Genomic DNA, 27,557 nt, shown 5'->3' with positions numbered 1-27,557 from the left:
TTTTATATTTCAGATTGATTAGTCAGCCATTCACTCATCTCTGAAATAATTCAACACAGCAAGTTACTGCTAGCAGTATTCCATATGAGATAAGGATTGCGCAAATACGATCAATAAGAATGAAGTCAGCATTTGGAAAATAGGAATTCCAATGAGTGAAAAACTTTTTTATCAGCCTGAGTATTAACCAATCAAAATGCTGCATGGTTGTTTGTTAGACAATTGTCTTATCCGTATTGCAAGCTAGTCAGTGTTGCGGAAAGAGGTAACATTGGAACAACTACAAATCTATTTTGAATCATGGCGGATTACAACGATACAGTTGATAAGGTATCAAGAGGTTACTTGCCTAGAGAAGTTGAAGACCATTATCCAACCAATTCAGGCAGATGTGAATACCAACCAGTGTAAGTTGCTTTTCAAGTTATGGAAGCTTCAGGTAAATGATTGGTTCATTGTAATTTAAACATGAGTTGTATAAATAAGTTTGAAAAAATGAACTAACTCAAATATGCTATACATTGTATTACAGTAGCGAACCGGGGACAAGATACAGTGGGTGTAAAGGTGGAGTAACTATACCTAACGAGAGATGGACCAGATACTGTCGCTGCCAAGCTAAACTGTAAGTACACACTAAAAAAATTAACTACAATGAATATATCGCATAATCTGTGTGTTCTCTAACAATGAATAGAAAACAATTATGTTCTCTTGATTATGGTTTGATGTACTATTTTAGCCCTCAACGTGAGGAGTTGCACTACAAAAAAGCTTGCAAGTGGAAGAGAGTGAGAGATGAAGAAAATGGAAAGGTCTATCTTTACCGCAGGTGTCTATGCTACAAACCAAAGATAAAATAATATAATTTCAAGCATTCATTAACTACTTTGTTATTAGTTTTGTCATGTATCCATGGTAAGAGTTTTATTTAACTTTATTCAGATAACCCATCACTTTATTTTAGTGTAATTAATATTATTCTTGTAGTAATAAAATTATGTAAAATAATTAAACTTTATTAACTTGCTTTTAAGAAAGAACATTTGGAAATGCTTTAGTTATTCAGAAATACATTCAAATACATTCAATTCATAAACAAAATACACAATCAATTTTATCCTCAAATTAGAGCCGAGTACAAGATTGAAGGATAACAACTCACATTTCAATAATACAATGAAATGGATATGGATATGAACATGCTTTGATTATTAGGCATATTTAAAGACAAGAAGATACAAGCTGTTGTACCAGCACTTTCCTTAGAGCTGATTGAACCTGAATCAGCGAGTAAAGCAAAATGTGACATGACTAAAACTGTTGCCGTAGATTGTATAACTCACTAGTCTTACTCAAATTTCAACACTTCAATGACCCAAGCACGAGAAAGCTTTTAAAAAGTAGAAATAAACGCCAGATGGTAAACAGTAAAACGGTTAAGTCTTGATCTGTTAGTACAAGTACTAGGGCTTAGATACTTGCCTTTGTGTAGGGAAAGTACCTAACCTGTTTTTTCCAACAGTGATTCTAAGCACTCATTGGTTTGTCAGCTGCAACAAGTAGTCATGTGCAGTGAGTGTGATGTGTGATGATTAAAAGAGCGCAACATTCAAGTAAAGAGCCAATGAAATTGTGACAAGCCATCACAGAATAAGTGAGTTTGATTATATTTGTTTGATTGGATAACTCGATACATAATGCTTAGGCACATGACATTAAGTTTTGAGATTCCTATTAGTCATGGAAAAATTCATGTTAGTGGTCTTTTCCATTAGATGTATTGCAACAGACTGTCTATTGATTGGAGATTATTGGTTGAAGCAGAATAATCAGCCAATAAGATAGGCTGAACCTGTATGTATTCAGACAAGTAATACAAAGCAACGCTTCAAATAGCATCAGTTCAGCACTAGACCAAGAAGGTTAGTAAAAGTATTACTTGTGCACAATGGCGGATGATAGTGACAGTCCAGACACTGAACACCCAGGAGGTTATCTTCCTACAGTTGTAGAAGATAAGCACAAACCTGATTTTCCTTGTACATATCGCCAGTAAGTAAACACATATGTTCCTAGTTAGCTTGTAGCAACATTAACTACCATTCACACATAACTTTTATCCTGCAAATTTTATAAACGTTAGTTTAGACTACAGTATCCTGTTATGGTTAATTTGGGGGCACGTTTCATGTATCTGATGTACATGTTCTAATTTTGCTTTAGAGCTCATCAGTACTATAAATATATACAACTTTGCATTTCATTTCCCTCTTGAGAACCAACTGCATCTCTTACAGCCACTCTCTAATTTCTACTGATTCCAAGTAGTTTGCTATATTTCTGGAGTAAACACAGACTACTTAAGCTTGAATTTTTAACAGATATGTGAGCCTAGAAACAACGCTTTAGTTAAATTTAAACATGATAATGCCTAAACAAAAGCATAACAAAAGCTGAAGAATTATCTGCCGATGCAAAGACTAACCAACAAGTCAGTAAATTGTTTGAATGCAGACAGAACTTATAACTCAACACTTTATAATTTTTCTAGAGAGAAAGTAAGGGAAGAGGTAAGAGATGTTTGGATATGGACAAGAGACTGTCGCTGCGGAATATAGTAAGTAGTTACATGTGTATGAAAACTAGCCGTCTTTGATAAAATGTTTACTTTCTTGATAAAGCAGTAGATTTTAAACTTTACTCTACTAGATGGCTTTGGCATTTTACTTTTTAGTTTCCCAGAGTCGGAGAAGCATTTTGAGAGGCGTTGTAAGTGGAGGGCTATCTATGATGAGGTGAGAAAAAAGAGGTACCTTCGCCGGCGCTGTTTCTGTCAGCCATAGATGGGGTCTTCTGCTTGTTTTCATAATAAGTTTAAGTTTAGTTACAGACCTTTAATCAACATCCCATTGAATTACTACATAGAGCAGCAATAGCTTGTATACTTTGTAGCATTTCTTGTCACCCATTATGTTCTTATCACAATTCTATCCCTATACTTTTGCCCATTACGTGTTTGATCAAATGAACCAAGTATGAAAATGATATTTTTACTGCTGTATGTGCGGAATAAGCAGCCAATACATATCTTACATCACACACAGCCAGAGTCAATGATTTGGAGCATTGTTATAAAAAACAATCAACACTTATCTGTGCATTGTCATGCCAGTTGAGTACAGTCATAGATAAAACATAACAAGACTAGTTCCTTTGCACTCTGATTGTACAAGTAAATTGAGTAAAAGTGCACAAGTTAATGCTAACACAAACATCTGTGGATACATGTAAATAACTGAACTTTGAAACAAACACATTTCATCAGTAAAAGTGTAAAACCGTTTGTTTCCATAGTAGTAAACTATTACTTGAATAAGACGCATTGTCACACTCAAAATAGTGTGTTTGTGACAAGGTTCCCATGACAACCAACAACTCTAAATATTCTAGATGCATGTTGTTAAAGCTTAGCCTAATCTTCCTTATTTAACAAACAAATGATGAAATGCAGCTCACATTTTGCTGGTAAAACAAATACATATTACTTCACTTTCTATTTAACATCACACTTTTCATAACCCTAAGTTTTGTGCCAGTATCATATAGCTAACAGTATCGGTATGCAATTCTTATTGCGACACATGCTCAATAAAAAAGCAAATGGCGTTTGGAAGATAGGAATTCCAAAACAAAATATGGATGAAAGGGAATATTGACTAATCAAAAGCCAGTAAGACAATGTAATGTAATACAGTAATTCTGAGCTGTATGCTTGTCAGCATTGAGAGAGAAGCATCACTAGACAACAGGTTAAAGGTTAAAGATTATATTGCAACATGGCTGATTACTACGATACAGTTGATCAAAGGTCGAGAGGCTACTTAGAGACAGAAGTTGAAGAGCATTATGCTGCCTGCTTCTATGCAACAAGGTATTTCTTAAATTATAAGTTTATGAAGACTTGTAAAACTGTAGATATAGTCATAATAAACTAGAACACATCACATAGTTAATACTCAAACTATACCATCGCATTGCAGGTATTTGGGCAACTCTACATGGAAATGGGTCAGACATTGTCAGTGTCAATCCAACTTGTAAGTATATGTTAAATACATATAAAAGAAATACGATGACTATAATGGCTATAAGTTGTTTGTATGTAAGTGACATTTAGGAACAAGTTATCTTTAGTAAGTACAACTGGTTTTAGTGGAGCAAATGAAGAGTACCATTACAGTAATGCTTGCAAGTGGAAAAAAGTGAGAGACGAGAGGTCTAGAAAAGTCTACCTTTATCGTCGCTGCAATTGTACAGGTCCACCATGTGAAGAGAGTTCTGGATGCTTGCTATTTTAATAGCAGCAGCAAAAAGTTGAGCGAGTTTGCAGTCATAGTTTTGTCACTTGTCTGTTTATATAGAATGTTGTATTTGTATGAGAATGCCAGACAAAGAATGACTAAGATGTCAGTATGAAGCAATGTTAATACAGGCTGCGTCATGCTCTCATATCATAAAACAGTCACAAATACACTGTCTAAAGACTATTTACTTGTACAACATGTAGTTTAAAAATACACATTTTAACTGGTAAACTAAAAGCAAGTGAAAAGGAATTAATTCAAGAATGAAAATAGTTTATCATCATCTGTGTTGATGACAAAACAAGTTAGTTAAAATTCAAATCTCAAAATAGACTCACAAGCAAACTGATTCAGCAACTAAAGGTGCACATCAACAGCTGATTGTTGAAAACTATTTTCATAAGACAGGCTCAATAAACAGCATTGCTGATAGTGAAACCATACTGACTAACATGAAACTAAGATGAATGCTCCCTCTTGCGTGAAAAAAGTACCCAGCAGTTTTTTCCAACTTGGAATTCCAAGCTCTCATTGATTACTGAACAATAATAAGTAATGACGTGTACAGCATATGATAGGCTCATGTAAAATAGATATTCTGGTAATTAGCCAATAATAGCACAGCCATGCTTGACAGCAGTGTTAGTAATCCAACACATCCAGTCACATTCAATAGCAAATTTACAAAGTCTTTGTGCATTTAAGATCTGTAAGTTAGTTAAGGATTTGAGTTATATGTAGTTCACAGAATAACTATTTCTATTTGAATTTCCAAGTTTGTAATAGTTTTATGAAGGAAATATAGGTATTTTTCTAAATAGTGAGCCAACTTGCTAACATGTTTATGGTATTGAAGTAAGAGAAGTAAATGCTCTAAACTGTAAGTAAAGAGAAGTAAATGCTCTAAGTGTGTGGGAAAAGTTGATCTAAACAAGATAAGTTATAGCAGTGGCCAGCAATCAAAATTAAAAAGAATTTATACTTGAGAAATGGCAGATAGGTATGAAGGTTTGAACTAAACTGTTGTCAAAGATCATCACATTCCTGGCTAAGAATTTGGATATATGCTTTAAGTAATATCTGTTTGTCTTGATGGGAGAATGACACTACTGAAGCGTTTGCTGTGCTTCCAACGCTGAGAAAACCCTTGAGAACTTACTACATGATCTGCGTAGATGTGGGACTAGTGCATGCTCTATAACATGGTGTGTTGCTCTATAAAAGTGGTAAAGTTGTTCTAGAGAAGATCTTTTTGACACATCTGTTGCAGTCCTTTGTCTTAAAATCTTACTTCAAATGTTACAGCCAACCTTCTTCTTATTTCTCAAGTCTATAGAGTGTACATTAGTACTTGCACTAATAGTACTAACTCTAAGTAGTGTACAGTAGTATTTACACCAGTTTTTCCAACTTAGCAATTAGATAAAATTGTTCTAATAAAGACTGTTAATTCTCCATACAAAATGAGCCTTTTTTTCTCATCATGAGTTGGTTGTTTTTCTATTTTGAAAACTGATATTTATTATATAAGTTTCTATTTGTATTCCTAAAAATCAGATCTGAACGACTAGCTATAATGTAAAACCGCTTAAAAATTCAGCATAAAACTCTGCAAACCAATGTCTAGTAGCTCATATGTTCTCATGGCTGCGCACCTTTTCATCAACCTAGTGTAGCTGGCTGGCTCTGTACAAAACAAAGATTGTACAAATATAATCAATAAAAATCTTGTTAGAGTTTGTAAAGTAAAAAACCCAAAGCGCTACGTTTGAGCAAGAAAGTAAATGACCAATCTAAAAACTTCATTACTATTCATTACATATTAGATAAGCTATGTACCAATCAGAGTTGAGACAGCTATTCCACTGAAGATACACTGAAACATGGCGGATTATGGTGATCAAGTTGATGAAAACAAAAATAACCGGCTGCCAACAGAAGTTGAAAAACATTTTCCTACCTCTTCAGGAGAGTGTAAGTACTATTCATTGTGAGAACACAGCTCAAAGGCATTATCTCGAAATTGAGTTTTTGAATAAACTTCAAGCATTTAGTTTGAAATGATAAGTCAACCAATGTTATTTATAAATTGTATTACAGCCCTGAATCAGATGTCAAAGTTAGTGCATGCCAAGGTGCAACAAACAATCCCTAAGGAACGGTGGACTAGACACTGTATGTACAGCTCATTTGTGAATATATTACAAAAAGTATAGATTAAATGTGTTTGATGGTTATATTATCTATTGTTTGTTTAATTCTAGGAATGAGCTTACAACATTGTTTAATGGAGCCGAGTCTCACATATTTTAGACCGGAAAAAACTGAATACCACTACAACAAAGAAAGGGTGTTTGCAAGTGGAAGAGAGTGAGAGATGAAGAGAATGAAAATGCCTATATTTATCGGCGTTGCAAGTTTCACCAACTAAAAGAGAAGAAATCATAAAACTGCACAAAATCTTTTAATTATTGTCTGTTACTATTTTATATAGGTCTATGTTTCACTCATTGTATCTTTGAGTCATTACATTCATGCCGATGAACAATAGCCTTGGCAATGTAATTACTTTTATTGCTCATGTGTTTCAAGACATTCTTGTAATTCATGCATAATAAAAGAAACCTTGAGATACAAGTAATTTTTTGTGTCTAGCTAAACTGATCTTATGATATATTCAAATTTTTGTGTCTAAATTTTGACTTGTAAAGAATTATAAATGACGGAAAGATGCTAGTTAAGGAACTAACTAGTCCTATGTAAACTTGCGCTAAAGACAACAGAGAAAAATGAAAAATGCTAAATCTCACTTTTTGTTTATTTTGATGGGCAAAAAAACATCATGTGATTACAGATCCTAGCTATGTGCTGCATGATTATTCATGCAGCCAATTAACATGCCAATAGAAGGTAAAACAATCAGACATACAATCAGCAAAAGTCATTTCAATACACAAATAGTTACTGCTTTCTGGTGATCATTGTGGATAGTAAACAAACATTAAAAGCCGAAGGTGTCCTATTAGCTGTAAATACATCCAGTCTTGTTACTTGTTACAATTTTTACTTAGCTTGTTTCACTTATACTAACTAAAAAAGTCAGTGTTGTCTGTACCTCTAGCAAGAGCACTGTTAAACCTTTAAATTTATAAATACGTGCACTTTGAACATTCATTGATATCGTCCCTTTATAAATCTATTGTTTGCACTTTGTGATTCTATTGCTTATACTTCAGACCTCCAGTACTTTGACAGCATTTATCTAAAAAATAGATGTTGATATTTATATTTGTTTGAGACTTTTATATTTCAGACTGGTTACTCAGCTGTCTACTTTTCTCTGTAGTAATTTAAAACAGCAAGTCACTGCTAGCAGTATCTGCATGAGATAAGGATTACGCAAATATGATCAAAAAGAATGAAGTCAGCTCTTGGAAAATAGGAATTCCAACGAGTGGAAAGCTTTTTACGCAGTCAGAGTATTGACCAATCAAAAGGCTGCATGGTTGTTTATTAAACATTTGCCTTATTTGTATTGCAAGCTAGTCAGTGTTAGGAAGAGAGGTAACATGAGAACAACTACAAAGCTATATTGAACCATGGCTGACTACAACGATACAGTTGATAAGGTATCAAGAGGTTACTTGCCTAGAGAGGTTGAAGACCATTATCCGACCAATTCGGGCGGATGTGAATACCAATCAGTGTAAGTTGATTCTCAAGTTATAAAAGCTTCAGGTAAATTTGGTCATTGTAATTTAAACATGAGTTGTATAGATGAGTTGGAAAAATTGAATTAACTCAAATATGCTATACATTGTGTTACAGTAGTGAACAAGGAATACGAGTTAGTGGGTGTCAAGGTGGCGTAACTATACCTAATGAGAGATGGACCAGATACTGTCGCTGCCAAGCTAAACTGTAAGTACACAATAAAAAGAAAGTAACTACAATGAATATATCACATAGTCTGTGTGTTCTCTAACAGTGAGTGGAAAACAATGATGTGCTGGATAATGGTTTGACGTATTTTAGTCCACAACGTAAAGAGCTTCACTACAACAAAGCTTGCAAGTGGAAGAAGGTGAAAGATGAGGAAAATAGAAAGGTCTATCTTTACCGCAGGTGTATATGCCGCCAACCTCCAAACCGAAGATGAAATTATATGATCTCAAACATGCATTAACAATTTTGTTGTCAATCTCACTATATATCCATGACTAGAGTTCTATATAACATTTTACAGATAACACTTCCCTTATTTTGTTGTAATTATTGTATATTATTCTTGTGTTAATGAAATTAAGTGAAATAATGAAGCTCATTTCCATGAGAGCAAAGGACCCAACAATTTTTTTAACTTTTTTTCAAAGAGATCATTTAAAAAAGCTTTAGTTTTTTAGAAATACATTCAAATACATTCATCTCATAATCAATTCACACATTCTATTTCACCCCCAAACTAGAGCCTAGTATAATATTGAAGAATAATAACTCTCACTTCAGTAATACAATAAAATGGATATGAATATGGATACGCATTGATTATGAGGCATATTAGAAGACTAGAAGATACAAGTTGTTGTACCAGCAATTTTCTTTGAACTGATTGAGCCTGAATGAGCGAGTAAAGCAAAGTGTGACATGACTAAAACTGTTGCAGTAGATTGTGTAACTCACTAGTCCTACTCAAATTTCAATACTTCGATGACCCAAACATGAGAAAGCTTTTAAAAAGTATAAATAAACGCCAGATGGTAAACAGTAAAACGGTAAAGTCTTGATCTGTTAGTACAAGTACTAGAGCTTAGATACTTGCCTTTGCGTAGGGAAAGTACCTAACCTGTTTTTTCCAACAGCAATTCTAAGCACTCATTGGCTTTTCAACTGCAGCAAGTAGTCATGTGTAGTGTGCGTGATAGATTGAAAAAGCGCAAACATTCAAGTAAAGAGCCAATGAAATTGCGACAAGCCATCACAGAATAAGTTAGTCCTGATATTGCATCAGCAGGTTTTGAATCTTGTTTGATTATATAGCTCTACATATTATGCTTAGGCAAATGACATGACATGCTTGACATGACATTCCTATTGATCGTGGAAAAATGAATGTCAGTGGTTTTTTCCATTAGATTTATTACAACAGACTAAGTCTATCGATTAAAGAAGATTGGTTGAAGCAGAATGATCAGCCAATAAAATAGGCTGAATCTGAATGTATTTCAGCCAAGTAATACAAGGCGTCAAATGGCATCAGTTCAGTGCTTGAGCAAGAAGGTTAGTAGAAGTATTACTTGTGCACAATGGCAGATGATAGTGACAGTCCAGACACTGAACACTTAGGAGGCTATCTTCCTACAGTTGTAGAAGATAGGCACAAACCTGGTTTTCCTTGTACATATCGCAAGTAAGTAGAAATATATAATCTTAATTAGCTTGTAGAAACATCAACTACGATTCTCTCATACTTTTTATGCTGGAAGTTTATAAATGTTAGTTTAGGCTATGAAATCATGTTATGGTTAATTTGGGGGCACGCTTCTTGCACCTTTATGTAAATGTTCTTAACTTGTTTCAGAACTCATCAGTAGTGAAACAAAAGGCATACATATTCAAACATTTTTATTTTTTTTACTGAGACAAATACACACACACATTAACTTTAACTAGTAGTATAAGTATATACAACTTTAGATTTGATTTACTTCTTGAAAAACCAATTGCATTTTTACTGATTTCAAGTAGTTTGCTTTATTTCCAGAGTAAACAAAAACTAATGTATTTCGAATTTTTAACAAGTATCTGAGCCTAAAGGCAAAGTTTCAGTTTGATTTGAACATGATAATGATTAGTTAAGAACATAAAAGGAGCTGACTGATTATATACCGATGTAAAGACTATTCAACAAGTCAGAAAACTGTTTGAATGCAAACAGAAATTATAACTCATTACATTTTTACTTTTTTAGAGAGAAAGTAAGGGAAAGGGGAAGGGATGTCTGGATATGGACAAGAGACTGCCAGTGTAGTCAATAGTAAGTAGTTATATGATAACTGTTTTTTTTCTGATAAACTGTTACTTTTTTGATAAAGCAGTAGATTTTAAACTCAACTCTACTAAATGACTCTAATATTTTACCTTTTAGTTCCTCAAAATCCGAGCAGCATTATGAAAGGCGTTGTAAATGGAGGAAGATCTATGATGAAGTAAGAAACAAGAGGTATCTTCGCCGTTGCTGTTTTTGCCAGCAGTAGAAGAGTCCTTCTGCTTGTGTTTATAATGGTCTAAGTTTGGTCATAGACCTTTAATCAACATCCCATGTACCACATAAATCAGCAAGGGCTTGTAAACTTTGTAGCATTTCTTATCACCCATTTTGTTATTATCATATTTTATTGTTGTGCTTTTGTTGAATATGTGTTTGGTTAGTTGAACCAAGTATGAAAAAAGTTGTTTTACTACTGCGTGTGGGTGTGAAATGAACAGGTAATAAATATGTCACATTACACAGAGCCAAAATTAACAGTTTTGAGTATTGTTATGAAAAAGGCAGTAAACATATAACTGTACATTCTAATGACAGTAAAGTCCAGTCCAATATAAAAGCATTAATAACTGTAGGATGCATACTCACTCTCTTTTGAAATTAAATAATTCAATAATAATATTATCTAATCAACTAACACGCCATTAGAAAAGTGTAGCATTGTCACATTAGGAAAATATATTTTGCTATCTATTGCAGACTCAAAATAACACTGCAATAAATGTCTGAATGTTACTTGAACTGCAAGCTGTAAATAAGACTAGTTCTTTTGCACCGTAATTGTAGAGGTTGAGTAAAAGTATACAAGTTGCCGATAACACAAACAACTGCAAATAAATTTCAATAGCTACACTTTGAAACAGGCACGTTTTCTCAGTAAAAGTGTAAAAATTTTTGTTTTGATGTTGCTAAATTGTTACTTGGGCAAGGCACATTATCACACCCAACAAAGGTCCCACGATAACCAACAAATCCAAATATTTTTAATTTCTATTATGAAAGCTCATCTAATGGTCTTAATTTAGCAAACAAACTATAAAATGCATTCAGAGCTTTGCTAGCAGCACAAATCTGTATTACTTGCCTTTTTATTTACCATCACACTATTTAAGACACTAAGTTTGTTTTGCCAGTATCATATAGCTAACAGTATCTGTATTCGAGTCTTATTGCGACACATGTTCAATAAAAATGCAAATGGCATTTGGAAAACAAAAATTTCAAAACGAGGGGCAGATGAAAGGGAATGTTGGCCAATCAAAAGCTAGCAATAAAATGTAACGTCATACAGTAGTTCTGGTCTGTATGCTTGTCAGCATTGAGAGAGGAACATTGCTAAAGAACAGGTTAAATGTTGCATTGCAACATGACTGATTAATATGATACAGTGGATCAAGTGTCAAGAGGCTACTTACCAACATAAGTTAAAGAACATTGTGCTACATTTTATCATGCATCAAGGTACTTCTTAGTTTATAAGTCTATAAAAACTTGTAGTATTGTAGATTTAGGCATAAGAAACTGGAAGACAATGCATAGTTAATATATACCATTGCACTGCAGTTCTGAGGGCATGTTTACATTGAAATGGGTCAGACCTTGTCTATGTACAGCCAACTTTTAAGTATATGTTAAATACACATAAACAAAATACAATGACTATGACTGTAAGTTGTATTAATGTAAGTGACAGTTACAAACAAGTTATCTTTAGTACAACTGGTTTTAGTGGAGCAAACGAAAAATATCATTACTGCGATGCGTGCAAGTGGAAGAAAATGAAAGATGAAAAAACTCAAAAAGTCTACTTTTATCCTCGCTGCAGTAATCAAGGTCAACCACATGAAGAAAATGTGGATGCTTGCTATATTAATGACATCAGCAAATAGCTTAACAAGTTTGCAGTCATAGAGTTTTGTTTTCTGTCTATTTTGTATTGAATGTTATACGTGTATGAAAATGCTAAAAAAATTGACTAAGATGTCAGTATGAAGCAATGTTAGCATGCACTGTATCATGTTTCTCCATGATATGATCAGTCACAACTACACTATCTAAAAGCTATTTATTTTTTCAACGTGTAATTTAAAGAAAATACATCATAGCTAGTAAACTAGAAGCAATTAAAAATATTAACTCAAGAAAGGAAAGAGTTTATCATGAATTGTGTTGATAAACAAAACAAGTTAGTCAAAATTCAAATCCAAAAATAAATTCACAAGCAAGCTAATTCAGCAACTAGAGGTGCACATAAAAAGATGGTTGTTGAAAACTATCGTCATAAGACATGCTCAATGAATGACATTGCTGATAGTGAAACCATACTGACTAGAATGAAGCTAAGATAAATTCTTCCTCTTGCGTAGGAAAAGTCCCGAGCAGTTTTTTCAAACATATAATTCTAAGCTCTCATTGATTACTGAACAATAATAAGTAATGACGTGTACAGCATATGATAGGCTCATGTAAAATAAATATTTGGGTAGTTGGCCAATAATATCACAGCCATGCCTTACAGCAGTGTTAGTAATCCAACACATCCAGTCACATTCCATAGCAAATGTACACGGTCTTTGTAAATTTAAGCTCTGTGTGTTAGTAAAGGATTTGATTTAGTCTACAGAATAGTTACTTTTATTTGAAGTTCCAAGCTTCCAATAGTTTTATGAAGGAATTGTAGCTATTGATCTGAGTAGTGAACTAATTTTCTAGCATGTTTATAGTATTAAAGTAAGAGAAGTAAATGCTCTAAGTTGATCTACCCAAGTTAAGTTATATGAGTGGCCAGCAAGCAAAAGAAAAAAAACTTTATGCTTAAGAAATGCCAGATAGGTGTGAAAGTGTGAATTAAACTGTTGTTGAAGACCATCACATACCTGGTTAAAAATATTGATATATGCTTTAAGTAATATCTGTTTGTCTTGATGGGAGAATGACACTACTGAAGCGTTTGCTGTGCTTCCAATGTTGAGAAAACCATTGAGAACTTACTACATGATCTGAGCAAATGTGGGATTAGTGCAGGCTCTATAACATGGTATGTTGCTCTATAAAAGTGGTAAAGTTGTTCTAGAGAAGATCTTTTTGACACATCTGTTGCAGTCCTTTGTCTTAAAATCTTACTTCGAATGTTACAGCCAACCTTCTTCTTATTTCTCAAGTCTATGGAATGTACAATAATACTTGCACTAATAGTACTAAGTCTAAGTAGTGTACAGCAGTACTTACACTAGTAATACTAAGTCTAAGCAGTGTACTGTAGTACTTACACTGATAGTACTAAATCTAAGTAGTGTAAAATAGTATTTATACCAATTTTTTCAACTTAGAAATTAGATAAAATTGCTCTAACAAAGGCTGTTAGTTCTTTATACAAAATGAGCCCTTTTTTCTCATGATAAGTTGGTTGCTTTTTTATTTTAAAAACCGATATTTATTTTAGATTTTTATTTGCATTTCTAAAAATAAGATCTGAACGGCTAGCTATATAACCGCCTAAAAATTCTACATAAAACTCTGCAAACCAATGTCTAGTAGCTCACATGTTCTCATGGCTGCACACCTTTTCATCAATCTACTGTAGCTAACTGGCTCTGTACAAAACAAAGATTACTCAAATATAATCAATAAAAATCTTGTTAGAGTTTGTAAAGTAAAAATCCCAAAGCGCTACAATGTTTGAGCAAGAAAGTAAATGACCAATCTAAAAACTTTATTACTATTCATTACATATTAGATAAGCTATGTACTCATCAGAGTTGAGACAGCTATTCCACTGAAGATACACTGAAACATGGCGGATTATGGTGATCAAGTTGATGAAAATAAAAAGAACCGGCTGCCAACGGAAGTTGAAGAACATTATCCAACCTCTTCTGGAGAGTGTAACTACTATTCATTGTAAGAACAAAGCTCAAAGGCAATATTTCGAAATTGAGTTTTTGAAGAAACTTCAAGCATTTAGTTTGAAATGATAAGTCAATCAATGTTATCCATACATTGTATTACAGCCCTGAATCAGGTGTCAAAGTCAGTGCATGCCAAGGTGCAACAACAATACCTAAGGAACGGTGGACTAGACACTGTGTATGTACCGCTCATTTGTGAGTACATTACAAAAGTATAGATTAAATGCATTCGACGGTTTTATTATCTATTGCCTAATTCTAGGAATGAGCTAATAACATTGTTCATTGAAACTAAGAATCACATATTTTAGACCTGAAAGAACTGAATATCACTACAGCAAAAAAAAGGTGTTTGCAAGTGGAAGAGAGTAAAGGATGAGGAAAATGGAAAAGTCTATCTCTATCGACGTTGCAGGTGTCACCAACTAAAAGAGAAGAAACCGTAAAACTGCAAACCATATTTTAAGTATTGTCCATTACTGTTTTATATAGTTCTATGTTTTACTTATTGTATCTTCGAGTCATTACATTCATTTTGATCAACAATAACCTTGATAATGTTATTACTTTTATTGCATTACTTTTAGTGTTTCAAGACATTCTTGTAATTCATGCATAATAAAAGAAATTTTGAGATACAAGTAATTTTTTGTGTCTAGCTAAACTGATCTTATGATACATTCAAATTTTTGTGTCTAAATTTTGACTTGTAAAGAATTATAAATGACGGAGAGATGCTAGTTAAGGAACTAACTAGTCCTATGTAAACTTGCGCTAAAGACAACAGAGAAAAATAAAAAATGCTAAATCTCACTTTTTGTTTATTTTGATGGGCAAAAGAGAACATCATGTGATTACAGATCCTAGCTATGTGCTGCTATCAAGGCTAGATCTTTATGCACCTAGTCACAGTTGTTCCAGTGTGTCGAGGGGAAGTACCGTTTAGTTTTTTCCTTCTATTGATTTCCCCAGCAGCATCAAATACTATTGTGTGAAGGATGTAAGAGACCGATTTAGAACAAGCATATAACTATGCAAAGCTAGTGAAGCTGCGCTGATCACCATAACATATTAACAAAAATATGCGATTGGTTTTTTGCATTCTAATCATTAAGCTCGAGTTCATTTTTTGTAAGGCAAGTAATTGATATTGATCAATAAATCTTTAGACAAACATAGCTATTAAATAGCTGACATTTGAATCTATTAACCTTTTGTTTGCAATTGAGACCTAGTATTGCATCACAGATTGCTTCAACAAAACTAAGTACACATTCAAGAAGCACCTGAGCAGCATATGGAATAACATTATTAAGTTTAAACAATGGCAGACGACAGTGACAACGCTGACTCAGGGATTTCGTGAAGTTATCTTCTCAAAGCTATTAAAGACGCATAAAAAATGTAGCTGGTACAGACATTAAAGAGTCAACAATGCTGCTTCAATTATTGCAGCAGTAAAAAAGTTTACTGCGTTTGCTGTTACATTAGCCGAGAAAACTAAAGTTATATTCTCTCGTCATAGGAACTTTTCCGACGTGTAATGATAGTTTTGAATTCTTGTTTGCATATTGGTGCAAGTTTGTTGTAAATTCTGTAACCTTGTTCCAATGTGTAAGAAGTAGACTAATTTTGTTGAATTGAGCCTGAGAGGTTTTTGACAACATGTTTGAAGTTTCAAGACTCAGTTTTCATAGCTAGCCTATTACTTCATTTAAACTTCTAGAAACTGATGATGAGAAAAATTTCCAAATACATTTGGCAATTGATCAGCAGGTATAAATGTGCTAGTCAGTTAGTTAGCAATGTCTGTGGGTTTTAATTACCTCACATTCTATATCTTTTTTATTCGTAAATTCTGTGTATTTTTTTCAGTAAAATAGTCCATGAAGTAACTTGGCAGTGAACAAGTAGATGCATCTGCAAATAATAGTAATAACTCAGCTATGACTGACTAACAGAGAGTCAATAATTATGGCATTATTTAAAGAGTTTTAAAACTTTTAGTGATCAATCTCTATTTTCTGTATAGCCGCTAAATTTGTATATTTTTTAAGTCATAGACTTAGTACCTTATTGCTTCAGACAGGTGTTTTCTTATTTTTAGTCATAGCCTTTGTATCTATGTGCTTTAGGTCACCATTTTGATATCTTATTTCTCAAAGCCATATAGCCCTGGTACAACTTTGTTTTAGGTCATAGTCTTAATACTTTACCATTCAAATCTATAATCGTTAAAGAACATAACGTAAAGCAATGCAAATGCGTAGCGCTCTGTGATGAAGTGAAAACAAACTTCACAGTTGCTGTCGTTGCATTTGCTCTAAACCATGGCTTGGCTTAATCATGAAAGATATTTATTCATTATTGATTGAACTTTGACATAAGCTAATGCTGTGCTATTTTGGTGTATGTGCATACTATGAACAGAAAAGATTTTGTAACAGCAAGACCACGCCGTAATTACAAAAGCGTTCAACCAAATAAACTTCGCCGTTTTCATAATCAGTCACATTTCGTTGTTATTATGTAACCTAGTAAAAAATAACAGCATTCTCATTTACACAGTTGAATAACATGTCATTAAAAAATTTTACTTTTTTAATTTTTATCAATAATGGCCTGCACTATTATTTTGTACAATCTATTTGAGCTGATGGTCACTTTGTATAAATGCAGCAATACAGTTAGTTTAAGGCTATTTGTAACGCAGGTGTTTATAATACTTTAGACATAAATACTTTTAAGCCTTGAAACCGGTTAAAATTTTATGTAATCAAGTAGATGTCTTAAGAAAATCACTGTTTTAAATAGTTTCAATAAATATGTACAAATGGGTAGTTTTACTTAAAATAGTGAGACAGCCCATTAGCTGTATAATATTATTAAAAATGATACAATATGAACGAGATGGATCATTTACCGTATCTATTTAAGATTTTACAAGTCTCTCGTAAAAAGTTTCTGTAGCTAAATTTATTTGTTGCTTCATTAGTGTAATGCTTTTTAAATGCAGTAAATTACGGTGTTTGCATTTGAACATGTACATGTATGTTACATGAGTCATGCAAGAGTATCATAGAAGGTTATGTTCATAAGTCTGCTACAACTATTCGCCAGTTTGTCTGCCAGCAACTGGCAGCACAGAAAACAGATGAGCCAACAGTGCCAAGAAGGAGAGGTCTACTATGATTTCCAGTTCAGAAAACTTTTTTACTCTAAAGATTTGATCACATGATAAATTCTAAAGCTTAACAAAAATATCAGGAATGATTGGATGTAATCAGTTGATGTTATTATTAACAAACAATCAAAAGTCTAATTGAATCTATTTCAAAATCAATTGTGTACATGTTTTGTTGAACTCTGTCACAAAGTCTCAAAATTTATTAGTAGCAAGAGAATTTAGAAAACACTACAACCCTGCAATACTTCAACATGGTTACACTCAAACACAAGGTTAGTGAAGCATTAAATCAACTTGTAACGGTTATCTAGCGTTTCAATTGAAATTCTAGATACTTTTTTCATAGAAGATGTTGTTTTAACTGTTAGCCATGCTTGATTAGCTATATTTCTAATTTGTTACAGCTTTCAAATGTAGTCTGATTTATATTGGTGAACACTCACAAATATAATAAATAAAAATTTACTACATAAGCACATATTTTTGATAATTATCATTGCTTCTCCAAAAATTAATGAGCTGTAGCGAATGACTAGATTTCATTATTTTTCAGGTCAAATATTAGTTAATGCTAGCTCACTTATTCAGCATCTTAATTGATAAGACTAATTAACATGCCATTGGCAGAAGTTTACTTAGAATTGTATTCATTCGGCTAACTAGCATGTCATCAAAAAGATTTTGTCAACAATATATTTTTCCGGCTGACTAACATGTCATTACATAAAGTTTACTCAATGTTCATTCTTTTTCTTACGGCTGACTAACATGTCATTATAAAAAGTTCACTCAACATTTTTGTTTTCATAGCTGACTAACATGTCATTAGAAAAAGTTTATTCTGTGTGATTATTCATGCAGCCAATTAAAATGCTAATAGAAGGTAAAACAATCAGACATACAATCAGCAAAAGTCATTTCAATACACAACTAGTTCTTGCTCTCTGGTGATCATTGTAGATAGTGAACAAACATTAAAAGCTGAAGGTTTCTTATTAGCTGTAAAAACATCCAGTCTTGTTGCTAATTACGATTTTCACTCAGCTTGTTACACTTATACTAACTAAAAAAGTCAGTGTTGTCTGTACTTCTAGCAGGAGCACTGTTAAACCTTTAAATTCATGAACACGTGCACTTTGAACATTCATTGATATCATCCTTTTATAAATCTATTGTTTGCACTTCGTGATTCTATTGCTTATACTTCAGACCTCCAGTACTTTGATAGCATTTATCTGAAAAATAAATGTTGATATTCGTATTCGTTTGAAACTTTTATATTGCAGACTGGTTACTCAGTTGTCTACCTCTCTCTGTAGTTATTTAAGACAGCAAGTCACTGTTAGCAGTATCTACATGAGATAAGGATTACGCAAATATGATCAATAAGAATGAAGTCAGCGCTTGGAAAATAGGAATTCCAATGAGTGAGAAACTTATTACGCAGTCTGAGTATTGACCAATCAAAAGGCTGCATGGTTGCTTATTAAACATTTGCCTTATCCATATTACAAGCTAGTCAGTGTTAGAGAGACAGGTAACATTGGAACAACTACAAAGCTATTTTGAACCATGGCTGATGACAACGATACAGTTGATAAGGCATCAAGAGGTTATTTGCCTAGAGAGGTTGAAGACCATTATCCGACCAATTTAGGCAGATGTGAATACCAATCAGTGTAAGTTGCTTCTCAATTTATAAAAACTTCAAGTAAATGATTTGGTCATTGTAATTTAAACATGAGTTGTATAGATGAGTTGGAAAAAATGATTTAACTCAAATATGCTATACATTGTATTACAGTAGCGAACAAGGGATACGAGTTAGTGGGTGTCAAGGTGGAGTAACAATACCTAACGAGAGATGGACCAGATACTGTCGCTGCCAAGCTAAACTGTAAGTACACAATAAAAAAAAGTAACTACAATGAATATATCACATAGTCTGTGTGTTTTCAAACAGTGAGTGGAAAACAATGATGCGCTGGATAATGGTTTGACGTATTTTAGTCCACAACATAAGGAGCCGCACTACAACCAAGCTTGCAAGTGGAAGAGAGTGACAGATGAGGAAAATGGAAAAGTCTATCTTTACCGCAGATGTATATGCCGCCAACCTCCAAACCGAAGATGAAATTATATAATTTCAAACATTCATTAACAATTTCGTTGTCAATTTCACCATATATCCATGATAAGAGTTCTATATAACATTATGCAAATAATGCTCCCCTTATTTTGTTGTAATTATTGTATATTATTCTTGTATTAATGAAATTAAGTAAAACAATGAAGCTTATTTCTATGAGAGCAAAGTACCCCGACATCTTTTTTAACTTCTTTTAAAAACATCATCTAAAAATGCTTTAGTTTGTCAAAAATACATTCGAATACATTCAACTCATAAATAAGTTGGTCAATTTTACCCCCAAACTAGAGCCTAGTACAAGGTTAAAGGATAATAACTCACATTTCGGTACTGCAATAAAATGGATGTGAGTAGGAACATGCATTGACTATAAGACATATTTGAAGACAAGAAGATACTAGTTGTTGTACCAGCACTTTCCTTAGAACTGATTGAACCTGAATCATCAAAAAGAATAAAGTGTGACATGACTAAAACTATTGCAGTGGATTGTGTCATTTCCTACTCTTACTAAAACTTCAATACTTCAATGACCCAAGCATGAACAGGCTTTATAAGGGTAAAAGTGAATGCCAGATAATAAACAGTAAAATTGCCAAGTTCTTGATATGTTAGTAGAAGTACTAAGGCTTGGATACTTGTCCTTGCGAAGGGAAAGTACCTATCCTGTTTTTTCCGACGGTAATTCTAAGTGCTCATTGATTTTTCAGCTGCAGCATGTAATCACTAGTAGTGTGTGTAATAGGTTGAAAAGCGCAAACATTCGAGTAAAGAGCCAATGAAATTATGACAAGCAATCACAGAGTAAGTTAGTCCTGATATTGCATCAGCCGCTTTGGAATCTTATTTGATTATATAGCTCTACGCATGATGCATGACATTAGGCTTTGAGATTCCTATTGGTCGTGGAAAAATGAATGTCAGGGGTTTTTTTCTATTTGTCTTACTACAACAAATTAAGTGAGCTGATTGGAGGTGACTGGTTGAAGCAGTATAACCAGCCAATGAGATGGCTTAGATTTGTATATATGCCACACAAATGATGCAAAGCAATGCTTCAGTTAGCACAAGTTCATCATTAAAGCAAGAAGGTTAGTTATAGTATTACTCATTTACAATGGCAGACGATGGTGATAGTCCTGACACTGAACCAAACAGAGGTTATCTTCCTACAGTTGTAGAAGATAGGCATGAACCCGGTTTTCTTTGTACATATCGCAAGTAAGTAAACATATGTGATCTTAGTTAGCTTGTAGTAACATTAACTACCATTCTCACATACCATAAATGTTAGTTTAAGCTACAGAATCATGTTATGGCTAATTTGGGGGCACATTTCATGTACCTGATGTACATGTTCTCATTTTGTTTTAGAACTCATCAGTAGTATAAGTATATACAACTTTTGATTTTGTTTTTTTCTTGAGAGCCAACTGCATTTCTTACAGCCACTTTCTAATGCCTATTGATTTTAACTAGCTTGCCATATTTCTGGAGTAAACACAGACTACTTCAGTTTAAATTTTTAACAAATATCTGAACCTATAGGCAAAACTTCAGTTTGATTTGAACATAATAATGACTAGATAAGAACATAAAAGAAGCTGAATGATCATCTACTAATTTAAAGACTAGCCAATATACTAGACAACTGTTTAAATGCAAACATAATTTATATCTCATCACGTTTTAACTTTTTTAGAGAGAAAGTAACAGAAAGGGGAAGGAATGTTTGGATATGGACAAGGGTCTGTCGCTGTGGCCAATAGTAAGTAGTTATACAATAACTGACCTTTTCTGATAAAGTGTTTACTTCTTTGCTAAAGCAAAAGATTTTAAACTTTGCTCTACTAGACGACCTTGATATTTTATATTCTAGTTTTCAACAGTCGGAAGGGGAGAAGCATTACAATAAAAGTTGCCAGTGGAGGCTGATGTACGATGAAAAGAGAAAAAAGAGGTACTTTCGCCGTCACTGCAACTGCCAGAATTACTTGTAGAAGAGGCCTTCTGCTTGTGTTTATAATAAGTTTAAGTTGAGTCATAGACCTTTAATCAACATCCCATTGAAGTAATACATAGAGCAGCAATAGCTTATAGACTTTGTAGCATTTCTTGTCACCCATTATGTTCTTATCACAATTCTATCATTATACTTTTGCCAATTACATGTTTGATCAAATGAACCAAGTATGAAAATGATATTTTTACTGCTGTATGTGCAGAATGAGCAAGCAAAATATACTTCACAGTTTACACAGCCATAATTATCAGTTCTGAGAATTGCATTGAAAAAACAATAAACAATCAACTATGCCAGAATCTCATGCCAGTTGAGTTCTGTCAAAGATGAAAACATTAGCAATTGTAGGATACACACTCTCTTCTGGTATCAAATAACTCAATAACTTTTTTATCTAATCAACTAATACGCCACTAGGAAAGTAGACTATTGTCACATTAGTAAAGTATATTTTGCCATCTAGTACAGACTCTAAGAAACAATACAATAAATTGCTGTAGGTTACTTGAACTGCAAGCTCTAGATAGAATTAGCTCCTTTGCACCCTGATAGTAGAAGTTGAATAAAATTGTATAAGTTGGCGCTAACACAAACATTTGCATTTACATGTACATGTAAACAGCAACTTTTTGAAACAAATAGATATTAACAGTAAAAGCGTTTAATCTTTGTTTTTATACTTTAAACTATTACTTGAGCAAGGCATATTGTACCAACAAACTATAAATATTATTATTTTACTAACAAATCCAAATGCTTTAACTTCGCATTGTTAGAGCTCAGCCAAATGGTCTTGATTTAACATAAAAACTGTAAAATGTAACTCAGGTTTTGATAGTAACAGAAATATGTATTACTTGTCTTTCTATTTAATGTTGCACTCTTCAAGACATTAGTCTTTTGTCAGCATCATATAGCTAACAGTTTCTGTAGGCAATTAAGATTGTGACACACATGTTCAATAAGAATGCTTACAGCCTTTACAAAATAGGAATTCTGAAACGAGGTATGGATGAAAGGAAATACGAGCTAATCAAAAGCCATCAATGCAATATAATACAGTAATTTTGGGCTATAAACTTGTCAGCATTAAAAGAAGAACATTGATAAAGCACACATTAAAGATTGTACTGCAATGTGGTTGAATACAATGATATAATTGGCCAGGGGTCAAAAGGCTACTTTCTAACAAAAATTGAAGAACATTGTGCTGCAGGTTTTTATGCACCAGGGTACTTCTTAGTTTATCAGTCAATGAAAACTTGTAGAATTGTAAAATTGAACATGAGGAACTTGAACACATTGCATAGTTAATACTTATATTATATCATTGCAATGTACGACTGACATTGATTTGCCATTGAAATGGGTCAAATGTCGTCGATGTAAGGTCAACTTGCAAGTATAAACTAAAAACACATAAAAGAAGTACAATAGCCATTTGTTGTATTTATGTAGGTTTTGTTACATGCAAATATGACAAGTCAATATACAATATACAATCACTAACAATCATTTTGAGAATGTCATTGCCAGTTACTTTAACAATCTTCCACCTAATATCCGTTCTCTTAGCAGAGAAAGGCATTTTAAACACTATTTGTCAGACTATTTATTCAATTTTAATTGCTAACTGTTGCTTTTTTCCCTTTTTTTTTGTTTTACTATTGTTGTATGGCCTAATTTGAAAAATATTTCTATTTGTGAAATGAAATTATTGCCAATAAAGTACTATATATATATACAAGTCAACATTAGTAAGTACAACTGGTTTTAGAAAATCAAATGAAAAATACCATTACTGCATTGCTTGCAAGTGGAAAAAGTGAGAGACAAGATGATTAGAAAGATCTTTATTGTAACTGCAGTTGTCAAGGTTGACCAAGTAAAAGAGGATATGGATAATGACATCAGCCAGTAGTTTAACAAGTTAGCAGTCATAAAGTTTTGTGTTTTGTCTACTTTATTTTGAATTTTACAATTGTATGAGATGCCAGACCAAGAATGATTAAGATATCAGTATGAAATGATGTTAGTATGCACTGTATTACGTTCTCGTATCAAGTTCTCATACGATATAATATGTCACAAAAACATTATCTAAAGGCTATTTACTTGTACAACTTGTAGCTTGAAGAAAATACATCTCAATTAACCAACTAACTAGGAGCAACTGAAAGAAGGTTGTGCAACTCAAGAACGGAAAGTGTACAGTAGTGCTTACACTACTTGCTAAGTTTGAGTAGTGTACTGTAGTACCTACAATTTTTTGTACAACAGCAATTAGATAAAAATACTTTATAATATGGACTGTTAATTCTCAATACAAAATAAACCTTTTTCCAAATCATAAGTTGGTTACTTCTCCATTGTTAATATTGATAATTGTAAGTTTCTATTCGTACTCTTGAAAATAAGATCTGGTAGGCTAGCTATGAAATAAAACCACCTAAAGATTCAGCATAAAACTTTATAAGGTAATATCTAGTAGCTCATATGTTTTCATGGCTGGCCTTTCTTTCCATCAACCTAAATAGCTAACTTGCTCTGTACAAAACAGGAAATGCACAAATATAATCAATAAAAATCTTGTTAGTGTTTGGAAAGTAACAATCTTAAAGCACTGGGAAATTGGAGTAAAAAAAGAAATGACCACTTTAAAGACTTGAAGCCTTTGAATAAATCAAGCATTTGGTTCCAAATAATAAGTCAACTAATGTTACTGATATGTTTTTAATACCGCCCATAATCAGGTGTCAAAGTTAGTGCATGCTGAGGTAAAACAGAAATACCTAGAGAACAGTGAACCAGACAATGTATGTAGCGCAGATTTGCGAGTATAAAACAAAAGTATAGATTGAATGCATCTAATGTTTTTTATTATCTCTTGCCTAATTGCAGGAATGAGCTAACAACATTTTTTGTTAAAACCGAGGCTCACATATTGTGGACCAGAGAGAACAGAATATCACTACAACCAAGTAGAAGGTGCAAAAGGGAATGAGTCTCACTACAAGTAAATAAAGTATGTCTGCAAGAAGACAAGAATGAGCAATGAAAGGAGAGTATTTTTATCCACGCTGTAGATGTTGCTAACTATAAAAAGAAAACCACAGAACTGCAAACAAGTATCTCTTTTAAGCAATTATTGCTTTTAATTTTTTTAAGCATTGTCTGTTGCTGTTTTATACTGTTTTACTAAATAAATGTACGGAATTGTATAAACAATAAAATAGTTACCTAATAACTTTAAAAAACTTAAGCTAGTAAAGCTAGGTACTTACTATAATATAAGCTGTATTCTACATCTGAAGCTAGCCTGTGACATTGTAATGTGTACTGATTTATAGCGCAATCATGAACTTAAAGCGTGCTAGTTTTTTTGCAAGTGATCTGTAAGTATGTGCCCTATTATTTCAAAATATGAAAAACATAGTGTACTGTATTAGGTTAGCTCACGGGTTTGCACACCTAAATGTTCTGAGTACAAATCTAGTACAAAGTTGATTTTTCATTCCTCAAACTTGACAGAAACACAAGTTTGCGAAGCCCACAGGTGTTTGTCGAACACCAAGATTTATATACACTAGCTGAGTGTCTTGGGTTGCACAGGTTTATAAAAACAATTTATAAACATTACTTTATCTAATTCCTTTTAACATAGCAACACTCAAACACAAAATTAGGGAAGAATTAAATCAAATTTTATTGGTTATCTAGGGTTTTAATTTGAAATTCTAGATACTTTAATATGTCATTGGCAAAAGTTTACTTAGAATTGTATTCATTCGGCTAACTAACATGTAATTAAAAATATATTGTCCACCTTCTTATTTTGCTGGCTAACTAACATGTCATTGAGAAAAGTTTATCCTCCATTCTTCCTTTCATGGCTGACTAACATGTCATTAGAGAAAGTTTATCCTCCATTCTTCTTTTCATGGCTGACTAACATGTCATTAGAGAAAGTTTATCATGCATGTTTATTTATGCAGCCAATTAACATTCCATTAAAAATTCAAAAATTCAGAAATACAACTATTAAAGATCCTATCAATACGCAAATAATATATATTGCTTTATGGTGATTATTGTAGATAGTAAACAAGCATTAAAAGCTGAAGGCTTCTTATTAGCTGTAAATACATCCCGTCTTGTTGCACAATATGATTTTCACTTAGCTTGCTCCACTTGGACTAACTAAAAAAGTCAGTGATGTCTGTGACTTTAGCAAGAGCACTGTTAAACCTTTAAATTCATAAATATGTGCAGAGTCTGAACATGCATTGATGATCATCTCTTTTTAAATCTGTCGTATTGTGTGCACTTTTCGCATCTATTGCTTATACTTTATACCTCCAGTACTTTGATAGCATTTATCTAAAAAATTAGATGTTGATATTGGTAATCCTTTGAGACTTTTATATTTCAGACTGGTTACTCAGCTGTCTACTTATTTCTGCAGTAATTCAAGACAGCAAGTCACTGCTAACAGTATCCACATGAGATAAGGATTATGCAAACATGATCAATAAGAATGAAGTCAGCACTTGGAAAATAGGAATTCCAATGAGTGAGAAACCTTTTAAGCAGTCTGAGTATTGACCAATCAAAAGGCTGCAGGTTTATCTGGTAGACATTTGCCTTATTCGTATTGCAAGCTAGTCAGTGCTGCGGAAAGAGGTAATGTGAAAACAACTACAATGCTATATTGAACCATGGCTGACTACAATGATACAGTTGATAAGGTATCAAGAGGTTATTTGCCTAGAGAGGTTGAAGACCATTATCCAACCAATTCAGGCAGATGTGAAATCTAAGAGGCCTACTATTAAGGCTAGATCTTTATGCACGTAATCACAGTTGTTTCGGTGTGTCAAGGGGAAGTCTCATCTAGTTTTTTCCTTACATTGATTTCCCCGTCAGCATCAAATAGTATTGTGTGAAGGATGTAAGAGATTGATTTATAGCAAAGATATAATTGTACAAGGCTAGTGAAATTGCACTGAGCGACGGAATAATATATTAACAAAAGTAAGCGATAGGTTTTGGCATTCTACCTATTAAGCTCGAGTTCACTTTTTGTAAGGCAAGTAATTGCTATCGATCAATAGATCTTTAAACAAACATTACTATCAAATAGCTGACATTTGAATTTATAAAGCTTTTGTTGAGACCTAGTATTGCATCACAGATTGCCTCAATAAAACTAAGTACACATTCACAAAACTTGAGCAGCACATGGAGTAACTCTATTAAATTTAAACAATGGCGGACGATAGTATCAGTGTAGACTCAGGGATTTCGCGGGGTTATTTCTTCAAAGCTATTGAAGACAAACAAAAAATTTAGATGATACAGCTATTGGAGGAATCAACATTGCTGCATCAATTATAGTAACAGTAAAAATATTTACTGCTTTTGCTGTTACAATAGCAGAGAAAACTGATGTTATATTATCTCCTCATAAAAACTTTCATGAAACATTGATAGTTTTAATTTTGGCTTGCATGTTGGTGCAAGTTTTTTGAAGATTCTGTTACCTTGCTCCCAATGTTTAAGAAATAGGCTAACTTTGTCCACTTGAACTTTAGAGGTTTTGACATGTTTGAAGCTTCAAGACTCAGTTCTCATAGTTAACATATTATTTTAGTTGAATTTTTAGAAGCTGATGATGAGTAAAATTACCAAAAAATAATCTGGCAATTGATCAGCGGGTATAAATGTGCTAATCAGTTAGCAGTGTCTGTGGATTTTAACTAACTCACTTTTTATATCCTTTTTATTTATAAATTCTCTGTATTTTTTTTAGCAAAATAGTCCATGAGGCAACTTGGCAGTAGACAAGTAGATGTGTCTGCAAAGAATAGTAATAAC

At 33.1% G+C, this 27,557-nt stretch overlaps 2 protein-coding genes and 3 long non-coding RNA genes across 5 annotated transcripts; all 5 read left to right on the top strand.

Annotated features, from left to right (window-relative positions):
• Positions 1-263: 263 nt before the first annotated feature.
• Positions 264-946, top strand: LOC137407307 (uncharacterized). Its single transcript, XM_068093919.1, has 3 exons — positions 264-407; positions 533-625; positions 743-946. The coding sequence occupies exons 1-3, from the start codon at positions 301-303 to the stop codon at positions 861-863; spliced, it is 321 nt and encodes a 106-aa protein (XP_067950020.1). The 5' UTR covers positions 264-300; the 3' UTR covers positions 864-946.
• A 6,984-nt stretch (positions 947-7,930) lies between these two features.
• Positions 7,931-8,797, top strand: LOC137406590 (uncharacterized). The gene is made up of 3 exons (XM_068093187.1): positions 7,931-8,073; positions 8,196-8,288; positions 8,403-8,797. Exons 1-3 carry the CDS (start codon positions 7,967-7,969, stop codon positions 8,524-8,526), a joined length of 324 nt encoding a protein of 107 aa, XP_067949288.1. The 5' UTR covers positions 7,931-7,966; the 3' UTR covers positions 8,527-8,797.
• Positions 8,798-9,625: 828 nt separating this feature from the next.
• Positions 9,626-10,880, top strand: LOC137406460 (uncharacterized). The gene is made up of 3 exons (XR_010979875.1): positions 9,626-9,774; positions 10,336-10,401; positions 10,513-10,880. It is a non-coding gene; the product is annotated as an uncharacterized lncRNA (long non-coding RNA).
• Positions 10,881-19,083: 8,203 nt separating this feature from the next.
• LOC137405566 (uncharacterized) lies at positions 19,084-19,695 on the top strand. Its single transcript, XR_010979782.1, has 3 exons — positions 19,084-19,187; positions 19,313-19,405; positions 19,519-19,695. It is a non-coding gene; the product is annotated as an uncharacterized lncRNA (long non-coding RNA).
• Positions 19,696-20,774: 1,079 nt separating this feature from the next.
• On the top strand, positions 20,775-21,697 carry LOC137406461 (uncharacterized). Its single transcript, XR_010979876.1, has 3 exons — positions 20,775-20,878; positions 21,360-21,425; positions 21,537-21,697. It is a non-coding gene; the product is annotated as an uncharacterized lncRNA (long non-coding RNA).
• Positions 21,698-27,557: the final 5,860 nt, after the last annotated feature.

Source organism: Watersipora subatra, chromosome 10 (genome assembly GCF_963576615.1).
Source record: "Watersipora subatra chromosome 10, tzWatSuba1.1, whole genome shotgun sequence".
Lineage (NCBI taxonomy): Eukaryota > Metazoa > Bryozoa > Gymnolaemata > Cheilostomatida > Watersiporidae > Watersipora > Watersipora subatra.
Note: the sequence above shows the minus strand (reverse complement) of the source record. Positions and strands in the feature narration are given on the sequence as shown.

Excerpts from the sequence above, each read along its gene's own strand:
- LOC137407307 (XM_068093919.1), top strand. The coding sequence starts at position 301 with ATGGCGGATTACAACGATACAGTTGATAAGGTATCAAGAGGTTACTTG. Across the intron at positions 408-532 it reads AGATGTGAATACCAACCAGT|TAGCGAACCGGGGACAAGAT; the intron begins GTAAGTTGCTTT and ends ATTGTATTACAG. Across the intron at positions 626-742 it reads TGTCGCTGCCAAGCTAAACT|CCCTCAACGTGAGGAGTTGC; the intron begins GTAAGTACACAC and ends GTACTATTTTAG.
- LOC137406590 (XM_068093187.1), top strand. The coding sequence starts at position 7,967 with ATGGCTGACTACAACGATACAGTTGATAAGGTATCAAGAGGTTACTTG. Across the intron at positions 8,074-8,195 it reads GGATGTGAATACCAATCAGT|TAGTGAACAAGGAATACGAG; the intron begins GTAAGTTGATTC and ends ATTGTGTTACAG. Across the intron at positions 8,289-8,402 it reads TGTCGCTGCCAAGCTAAACT|TCCACAACGTAAAGAGCTTC; the intron begins GTAAGTACACAA and ends GACGTATTTTAG.